Below are 10,422 nucleotides of genomic sequence, written 5' to 3'. Positions count from 1 at the left end.
GAGGGGGGGGGAAGCAGGGGGGGGGGAGGTGGAGAGGAAACAGGGGGCGGGGAGGTGGAGAGGAAACAGAGGGCGGGGAGTGGAGAGGAAGCAGAGGGCGGGGAGGTGGAGAGGAAGCAGAGGACGGGGAGGTGGAGAGGAAGCAGAGGGCGGGGAGTGGAGAGGAAACAGAGGGTGGGGAGGTGGAGAGGAAGCAGAGGGTAGGGGATGGGCAGCCTTACTTCTTGATCATATGCTCGTAGATCACTGTGGGAATGAGGGTCAGGGTAATGACATTTCCAGCTGTGGCCAGAATCTCTGTGATCTGTTTGTCCTGAAGAGGAGAGTAAGTGGTCACCCTGGGGACCAGGAATAGCTCTGCAGCCCCTCTGTGGGGGTCAACATGGTTGTTGCTACATGACACCATCCACACTGTAGCTACTAGGCTGCCTGTAACCCTGGGCCCCTCAGATAGGGTACTGTTCATCTCACCTAAGGATCTTCTGGGCATGAGAATATGCCATTAGCCTCCTTCCCTTTGAAGGCCAGTAATGTAGGCCTGACACACAGCACTGTCCCTCAAATGTGATTCTTCAGTCCCTTCCAGGGGATTTCCTATCCCACTTCTCTGGCCCCAGTCATGCTTAGGCATGAGAGATACTAGGTACACCTGAGTCCTCAGGCTCCTGCTGGCCCAGCAGCCTGAGTCAGACCATGGGTCCTCTTTCCCATGCCTTGCTGATTGGTAAAGAGAAGAAAGCTTGTGGAAACTGCTTAGATTGTGGGGAGAATAACAGATGGAGTATCTCCATGCAAAGTGTGTCTACTAGTTCAATGATTACTTTGGTGATAAGCCTCTGACCCCTACTTGGGGCCTGGTGACCAGCACTTTGCATTTTTATAGAATCTGGTTGTGTGCTTTCTTAGTTGTTCCAGAATAAATGGGGGAAGAGATGCCCAATGGGGCTACTGATGGCCATAGGGTGGACACAAACTTTGAAAAAGATCATTGATCCCAAGAAGGACAGGTGCCTGGTGTTGCTTAGGAGAGAGACAGAGCCAGTCCCTACAGGTCTTACAGTGTCATGGCTAAGCAGAATGACCCATATGTTCATGGTGATACCTTGTGAAGATGTGAGTACCACATCCAAGCATGGCCCATGGTCTAACAACTCTAATTCTTTCGAAAGAGGCAATTCAGCCATGTGCCCGCACCCTGGCTGCTCACAATCAGCAACCACTCTGTGTGAGTCAATCAGCAGTACAGTACTCAATGTTTCAAGTACAGAGGGCAGTCTTTGGACTGCCATGCCTGACCCCAGAGAAACAGGAGAAGGTACACCAGCAGGGAGCCAAACCTGATCACAGTAGTCACAGCCATCAGAACAAGTCTCCATGTGAGGTGAGAGGAAACGGCCAGGGACAAGGAAGCGGACAAGTGACAAGTGCCCTCTGTAGAGTAAGGGCCACAGTCTGCCTCCTAAGCACCACAGGAGAGCAGCTATCACTCCACATCATGGGATGGAGAAGCACTCTGGGTGTGGTGACTTGAAGTCAGGATAGAGCCACTTGTTCGAGTCTCAAACCACATAACTTATCATTGCTCATGGCCCATTTCCAGAAGCCACCTCTTATCCCAGGTCCACAGCACAGATTAGGAAGTCACTTGCACATTCTTGCTTTGTAAAGATAAAGTCACCTACCCTTCCTTGAAAAATAAACCAAGGTCAGAAATTGATTTCTGTATCAAACTTTTCTAAAGGAAACTGTTATTGAATGTGATAGGCACATAAACAGAAGTGCCTATGGAGTGAGGGAAGTCCATGCCAACAAGAGCCACTTGGGTGCTCATGTTCTCACATCACTACACCCCTCTGTCACACCTTTGGTGTGTGAGGACATGGAGAAACACTGACTGAATACTGATGCTGTGTGCAGAACTCCTGGCACCAAGTCTTACTAAAGCTCTCAGCAACCTTAGGATGGGGAAATTGAGGCTCCAGTAGCGTTCACAGCTTATGCAATCAGGAGCCTCTCACCCCCATCATTTTCACAGTGCCCACAGTTCCTGTCAGAGCCATACACACTGCCTACCTTTAGCCCAATGACATTCTGTCCGTTCACCTCACACACACAGTGGTTGGTGAGAAGTCCATTGCGGGCCGCAGAGCTCCCCTTAACCACGGACACTACCTTCCCCTTCTTGATGAAGAAGCCAACTTGGCCTGAGCTGTCTTTGTGCATGGTGACAGTCCGTTGGAATGGCCTGGTGGAAAGGGACAGTTAGGCCTGAGGGTGTGGCTGGGGCTGAGCAGAGAGGATGCTGGGACCTGACTACTGACCTGTCCCGAACAACCATGACAATCTTCTCTGCTGAGGCCTTCTTCAATGCCCGGTGAGCTTTCTGTGTACTCCACCCTGCACAGTCATACCCATCGATTTGCAGGATCTGGTCCCCAAAGCGCAGCCCCACTAGTGATGCAGGAGTGTTGGCCTGGACCAGCTGCACAAACAGCCCCTGGGAGGCAGGAGCCCAGAGTCAATTCCCTGGTCATGTCCCCAGGCTCCTCTTCTAAGTAGTTGTTTTCCCCATACTCTGTGAGCCTGAGGTATAATGAAACTAACAAAGGTTACCCCATTTTCCTGGAGAGGAAACACCCTAGGCCACAGGGAGTAAGCTGAGTCAGGAATTCAACATCTGCAACCATTCTCCTGCACTGTCTCCCCAAGTCTCTGGCTGGCTTGGCTGCCACTGTCTACAGTCTCCAGGAAACCAGATCCATGGGAGTTGGGGCATAGAGAAACAGGGATTCTGATTGACAGAGGCCCTGTAGGGTACAGGAGGAGGATCCCTGCTGCAACTAAACATGCTCTTGAGGCCTTGGACAATGAGATGCCTGTTTCACACCTTCCTTGCTGTAGACAGGGGCTCTTTGAGCCCTGGGAGGAGAGGGCCCTACACACTGTGCCATCTGTGGCTGCTAGGCAACTACCTCCGAAGCAGAGCTTGTACATCTGTGAGTGTGATAGGTGCTATCCAGCACCAGAGGGGCGGTCTTCCAGGGGCTCTTTACCCAAGACCTTGCTTACCTTGTCAACCGCCTGCAGCCGCAGCCCAGTCTTGCCACGCTCGTCCTTGCACAGGTGGATCTCACGCACTCCGGGCTTGATCTCTGCACGAAGCACACCCAGATTGTTCCCAGACACCGGTGCTACCACCTGATTGGGCCCAGGGCCAGCGACCACCATCTGCAGACACCAGAGAGGGCAGGTCAACCAGGCATCAGGGGCCCATGCCTCAACAGTCACTAGGATGCAGGCAGGGATAGACAAAGGAGAATGGTACCGTTCCCGGCCCTCGCTTCCCAACGCCCACCCCCACCCCAACACACACCACACACGTTCTTTACAGAAGCTGAGAGGGAACGTAGCTTGATGACTCCACTAGAGGGCATCAAAGTCCACATACCTAAAAAACTGTAAGTGGGGAAGTTGGGATACCGGCAGAGGGCCCTCATTTTCCAAGGGAAATTAATTTCAAGAAAAGATCCACTTAATATAGAAAAACATTCTCACAGTAAATAGCAATAAGAGATAAAAATGGCTTGATGTGATATTTTATTGAAATGATTTCTAAGATTTTATTTGTATTCGTGGTATCTGTGTGTATCTGTATGTACAGGTGCATGCAGGTGCCACGAACACCAGAAAAGGACGTCAGATTCCCCTAAAAAAACAGCAAACACTCTGAACTGCTGAGCCATCTCTCTAGCCCCTTATCTTGAAAATGATTTGAGCCAAAAATAAAAATTAATGAATGTTCCTCCTAGGATACAGAAAAGACAAGAATGTTGATTCTCACCATTCTATTAAAGAGTACTAGAGGATCCAGCCAGTGCAACGAGGCAAGGAAAGCAGGAAGATGCATAGAGACCAGAAAAGAAGAAATATAACTAACTGTTCCTATTGATATGACAGGAAATCTACAAATTCCTAGATATAAATAAATACATTCATCAAAGTAATAAGAGGCCATGTCAGCATACAAAAATCGATCGTGCTGGGCATGGTGGCATGTACCTGGATTCTAGCTGAGGCAAGAGCAAAACTTGAATGCAGGAGCTTGAGATCACTCTAAACAACACAGTGTGACTTAATTGTACATCTATGCACTACCAAAGAACAAGCAGAAACTGAAATTAAAAGCATGATAGTATTTCTAATCACCCAAAACAGAGATATGTATGAACCCAACAAGCCACATTCAGAGATTGTATGTCGAAAGTGACGAAAACACAGATAAATGTTAACAGAGACCTAAGTAAACAGAAGATTTTCTATACCTATGAACCAACAGAATTAGCAAAGTCTTCAGCTCCTCAGACTGACACAGATACAGTATGTTTTTATCAAAAGCTTTGCAAGCTGTTTTGGAGATACAGCAAGGTTAATCTAAACTTTAGATGGATAGACAATGGATTAGGATAGTTAAATCACTTCAGACAAAAAGGATAAAAAGTAAGGAACCACGCTAGCACATCTCAGAGTTACTTCTCTAGCTAAAGTAACCAAGGCAGAGTGATACTGGATACTTGCATCAATGGGCAGACTGGGAAATCCAGAAACAGACTCACCCAGGGAAGACAGTTGCTTTGTGGTAGAACAAGAGCAGTCTGGGGGAGAAAGGGCTATCACAACAAGTGCTGCTGCAGCCACCGACAGCCAGAGAAAAGATATGAATTGTGATGTGAACGTCACACCTTTTCCAAAAATGGGCTCAAAATCTATCGTAAAGGCAAATGAAAAACAAAACCATAACATTTTCAGAAGAATTTAAAAGAGAATATCTTTAGAAAACAAGGCTTGGGGAAAATTCTTTAGATAGGAAGTCAAATTGTGAATTACAAAAGAAAAAATTGATCTTACCAAAATTAAAAAAATTTTGCTCTGCAAAAGACCTTGTCAATATGATAAAGAGATAAGCTAAAGATATTCCATATTTACAAATCACGTATCTGACAAAGGACTCTAGACTATATAATGAATTCTCAAAACTTAACCTTTAAAAATTAATTAAGGGGGCTGGAGAGATGGCTCAGTGGTTGAGAGCACTGGCTGCTCTTGCAGAGGACCTGGGTTCGATTCCCAGAGCCAACATGGCAGCTAACAACCATCTGTAATTCAAGTTCCAGGGGATGTGACACCTTCTTCTGACCTCCATGGGCATTGCATGACAGGAGTGCACTGACATATATGCAGGCAAGACACTAATATATGTAAAATAAAAATAATAAATAAAATATTAAAAATCCAATTAAGATGCATGAAAAGATGGGGTTGGATATGCGGCTCAGTCAGTAGAATGCTCACCTAGAATGCACAAGGCCCTGAGTTTGAGCTTCAGCATTACATAAACTAGGCATGGTGGGGCACATCTGTAATTTCAGCACTTGGAAAGTAGAGGCAGGAGGCTCTGAGATTCAAAGTCATTCTCAGCTCCATACGAAGTTCAACGCGAGCCTGAGCTACACAAAAGAAAGACGATGGGAGTGGGGGGGAATGCATAGGAGATATTTAACCACACTAGCCATTAAGAAAATGCAAGTGAAAAACCTGTCATAACTAACGACAACACCAAGTGCTGGTGAGGATGGGACACCAGGTACTCGTGCACTGATGACAGGAAAGGAAAAGGACACAGCACCTCTAGAAAATGGTCTGATCTGACAGACGCCTTAAAAAACAAACATACATTTATTGTATGATGTAGCACTTATACTCCAGCCATTTATGCCAAAAAGGGGAATTCATGTCCATACAAAAACCTGTACAACAAACAGCTTTGTAATCATGAGAAACCTAAAGTTGTCCCTCAATAGGTTAGATGAACACTTGTATTACCATATCATTTCTCACCAATTAAAAGGAATAGCTGGATGGGCTTGAAGGGTAATTGCTGAATGAAAAGTATCAATCTCAAAAATCACACAGGGACTCACCGGTAAAGCATCTGCTGTGCAAGCATGGGTCCTGAGTTCAGAGTCCCAGAACCCATATAAAAATCGTGGTACATCATTGTACACCTGTCATGCTAGTACTGGAGAGGGGGAGACAGGAGACTCACTGAAGCTCACTGGCCAGCTGGCTTAGCTGAATCTATGAGCTTCAGGCTCAGTGAGAGGCCCTGCTGCAAAAATAAAGGTGGAGGAAAAGAGCAATAGAGAGAGATGCCTGACATCAAGGTCTCATCCGCACACACACAGACAGACAGACAGACACACACACACACACACACACACATACACACACACACACACACACACACACACACACGTATGAAGTCTGTTTAAATGGTAAGACCAAGAGGGAAGAAAGTTTGATGTTTGGTGCCCACCTTAGGCAAGAGGCAAATACCTACATTGGTACCCTCTGGAATCTGAGGCAGGTTCTTCTGGACTTCTTGGCTAGAGAGGGAAAGACCCATATAGCTCTCTAGTTCTGCCAGGTTTGGGTACAAAACTGACGATAAGAAAGAAGAAAGGTGTTACTTGGGGGCCTGTGCTGAGCCACCCTTCTGGCCTACTGACTCATTTAAAATGGAGCTAGGAAGCCCCATCACCAAGTGCACCCTGGTCCCTGATCATGCCACATGTCCTGGGAAATGTTTGCCAGTGGCATAGGCCATCTCTGTGGAAAGTCTGAAGCAGGAGCAGCCTTAGACACTGAGACCCTCCCACACCACTGTGGTATTCAGCTAAACTGGCTTTGGGTGCCACTCAGACATCTAACACAAAGCCAATGCAGGTGCCAGAACATTGGGGACCACAGGTCATGGTGGGGGGCATCCCAAGGAAGATGGCAGTGCACTGGGGAGAAGAAGCAAGGGCTTTAGTTCAAGCTTCTCTCAAAGGACTGACCCAAGCCTGCTATAGACTCCTTTAGAGGCCACCCAACCATTTGATATCCCCAGATGGCCTGCCCATGGTGGCAGGCACTTAATGCCTCACTTAAGTCAGTTTCTTCAATGTCTCCCCAAAGGGGCCTGATAAGGGTGAAGTATATGTAGAGCTCCCACAGTGGCAGATGAGATGTGGGCACTAAGAAGTGGCCAGAAAAGGCTAGGTCACATCCTCAGGGTCAGTACAACCCACAGACATGGGTGAGGAGGGCCTGGCCGGTCCCAGAAGAAGGAGCTTCAAGTTCCTTCCAGTACCTGGGCCATAGGCCAAGCAGTACTGGTGTATGTGGCAGGGGTGAGTCTATCATGGTATGAATACTGGGGTCAGACTCACCTGAAAGTGGGGGAGCAGAAGCTACTGGAGTTGATAGAGTCTGCATCCTGGGTGAGGCCTGGGCCTGGGCCTGAAAAAGAATATGGAGTCACTCAGCTGTGGTTGGAGCCTGGGACGTCTGAGGCAGTGGACTCTGGGCATTGAATGTGTCTGAATATTTGGGGTGTCGGTGTGGGGGGGTGTCCTGGACTCCTCCAGGCTTCAGGTCCTATGCAAACGTGGCCTCTACATTGTGTTGTATGAAATAATACAAACACAGAAAATCAAGTTCTACAGCTGCTCATGTCAAAACTAAAAGGATGCTCTCAATGTAGAGACTGAAACCATGATCATCAAGGCCTAAGAGTGAGGAGACAGGAGGAATGGAGAGAAGATGGTTAAAGGGTTCAGGGAAGCACTTGGATAGGAAGAGTAACTTCACGTTTTCTGTACACAATAGGGCAACTCTAGCTCACATTACATTGTTGACTATTAATATTTCAAAATAGTGCAGAGAGGATTTTAAATGTTCCCAGCATAAGAAACAATACCAGCCTGAGGAGATGGATATGCCAGTTACCCTGATCTGATCAGTATGGTGTGTACACAGGTTGAAATGTCACAGGCACCCCATGAATGTGTACAGCCACTAGGTATCAATTAGAAATAAAAATGTATATATTAATGGGGGTATATATTTCTGGAAGGGGGTTCTCTAGGGTTTGTGGCCAACTATTTGCTGCCCATGGCAACCAGAGCATCAAAGCCTAACTCCTAACCAAGTTCTCATGGAGAAAGGCCCAAATTCCCAAAGCCTTCTGGGATCATAGGGCAGTAAAATGGAGGAGGAAGAGGCTATTAGAGGCTGAGCAGGCTGAAGCCCATGCCCCTGGGTTTCCTAGGGAAGCTGATTGGGTCTGCCTTCAGGGGATGGAGGAGATGCTGAGACTAGCAGGCCTGTGGCTGTTTGGCCTTTTGACTTCTGCAACTCTATGGCCCAGTCTTCTAGACACCCTCTCTACCCAGCAGACCCTGTACTGGGTCCTGGGGCCTCCTAGGAATGCCCAAGGGCTCCTAGTATCCATCATCCCCCCAAACAAGCCTTAGTTACTAGGGTTAATCCCTAAGGCCACCATCAGGGAGCCCAGTTAAATGGGATCTGGTATCTTACCTGGATAACTTGGTCCACCTTCAGATCCTCCAGAGATGGGTACAAGGTAGTCATGACTGTTCTCTGAAGTACCCTGCAGAGAACAAAGGGTGAGGAGGGATGAGGATGCAGCTCCCACCCTCCTGAGATCTGTGATCCCAGTACTGAGACCATCACAATGAGTTACCATCTCAACTTAGAGATTGGGAGCCAGGATCTGCACCAGTCTGTTAGATTATCAAACTCATGGTCTCCACCCACAAAATTCCATGTTTGCATGACCCTGGGCCTTAGAATCTGTTGGAGGCCTCTGTTATGTGAAGTAGAAGCCTCTTCATATCCGGATAGCTCACGAGCTCGGAAACCATGTGCTGAGACTCCTTTCATAGCGGGGTGCCTTCCTGGCATTTTTCCTGACTCTCCTTTTGAAGTGCCCGCCACAAATGCCATAACATAAACATGGCCTCTGGCTCTAGGAATACCATGCTTTCCTGTGTGATTTTTCAGGTAGTCAGCAGTCTGGCAGCATGGCAGAAACCCACTTCCATATGCAAATAGAATGTCTCACAAAGTGTCTATCAGCCAAAGCTTTTACCATTACCCCCATGGTATAAATATCCCAGTCTTCTCTCAATAATAGAGAGCTGGATCACTTGAAGCTACACTTAATAAAAGCTGTGACACGGACTAAGCAGAGTCCCGCGTCTTACTGGCGATCCAGCCTCTCCGGGGGGCAGAATTCCTCCGTCACCGGCTCACGGATCCCAGCTTCAGCCGCCTCGTACTTTCCCGTGTGTTCTAGCGGCCGGTGGAACTCGCATATTGAGGAAAGTACACGGGTGAAATCAGGGCGGAGACACGACTGGACAATGATCCAGCAGCAGAGGCCCACAGACACACGGAGAAGCCTGCCAGGCCAGACCCGCCTTCTTCCACGGTGCGTGGCTGAGACCAGGGGACCGATCCCCGCGCCGCACCAGGGTGCCCAGCGTGCACGCACTATAAGAATCCAGGCCCAGGGAACAACCCAGGACATGATGGCCAGAACAGGCAGGACTGTGGGCTACACTCTCCCCTGCTATGTGTCCGATGACCTAATGAGATTTGCTCATTCAGGTCCATATAAGGAATGTGCTGCATACAAGATGTTGGCTGGGAGCATGCTCAGCATCAACCCCAACACCAAAAGAAGCTTGGGATTTAAACAGGCAGAAGGGCATGCTAGAGTCTTCCCAACCCCCACCTCCATTTGAGCTGCACTGTATACCACCCATTTGTGTTATCCTTGGCAACTTTGTGTATGAGCATGTGTATGCCACGTGTGGGGGGGTGCCCACAAAAGCCTGAATAGGGCATTGGATCCCCTGGAGCTGGAGTTGCAGGGGGACCTCTCGAAGAGCCATTTCTCTAGCCTCTTTCCTGGCAACTTTTGATCTTAGCTGAAATGAAGACCCATGGAAAACATACATACAGAATAAAAGATATTTAGTCAAGCATGGTATACATGCCTTTAATCCAAGCACTCAGGAAGCAGAGGCAGGTGTATCTCTGTGAGACTGATGCCAGCCTGATCTACATAGCCAGTTCCAGTTCACCTGGGGCTACAGGGAGACCCTGTCTCTCTTTCCCTCTCTCTCTCATATATATATATTTACAAAGCTGGGTATAGTACTGCGCCCCATTAATTCCAGCACTTGGGAGGCAGAAGCAGATGGATCTGTGTGTGTCTGAGGTCATCCTGGTCTACATAGCCAGTTCCAGGCCAGCCAGGAATACACAGTGAAACCCTGTCTCAAAGAATATATATAATTACAAAACTCTATTAAATATCTATAATGACTTTTTTAAAAACATGCATATATATAGTCTGGGGCTGTAGTTCAGTGGCAGAGCATTTGCCTAGGATGCTGAAGGCTGTAGGTTCGATCCCAACACCACAATCTTCCCTCCTACACACAGACTGGAACATTTGAGAATTGGGCCACAGAGCATAGGAACCAAGGGTGGAAGGGCACTGCACAT

General features: G+C 47.9%; 1 protein-coding gene across 1 annotated transcript in view; it reads right to left on the bottom strand.

The window, feature by feature from the left end:
* Sdcbp2 (syndecan binding protein 2) overlaps window positions 1-8,704 on the bottom strand; it is a 10,821-nt gene extending 2,117 nt beyond the window's left edge. Inside the window, exons 1-7 of the mRNA XM_008834314.3 lie at window positions 8,422-8,704; window positions 7,272-7,341; window positions 6,398-6,498; window positions 3,070-3,228; window positions 2,322-2,497; window positions 2,074-2,245; window positions 222-313 (exon numbers count right to left, since the gene is read on the bottom strand). Of these exons, the coding sequence (XP_008832536.2) occupies window positions 222-313; window positions 2,074-2,245; window positions 2,322-2,497; window positions 3,070-3,228; window positions 6,398-6,498; window positions 7,272-7,341; window positions 8,422-8,574 (923 nt within the window). The 5' untranslated portion in view covers window positions 8,575-8,704. The remainder of the gene's footprint in view (window positions 1-221; window positions 314-2,073; window positions 2,246-2,321; window positions 2,498-3,069; window positions 3,229-6,397; window positions 6,499-7,271; window positions 7,342-8,421) is intronic.
* Window positions 8,705-10,422: the final 1,718 nt, after the last annotated feature.

Source organism: Nannospalax galili, unplaced genomic scaffold (genome assembly GCF_000622305.1).
Source record: "Nannospalax galili isolate Female #2095 unplaced genomic scaffold, S.galili_v1.0 scaffold811, whole genome shotgun sequence".
Classification (NCBI taxonomy): Eukaryota; Metazoa; Chordata; class Mammalia; order Rodentia; family Spalacidae; genus Nannospalax; species Nannospalax galili.
Note: the sequence above shows the minus strand (reverse complement) of the source record. Positions and strands in the feature narration are given on the sequence as shown.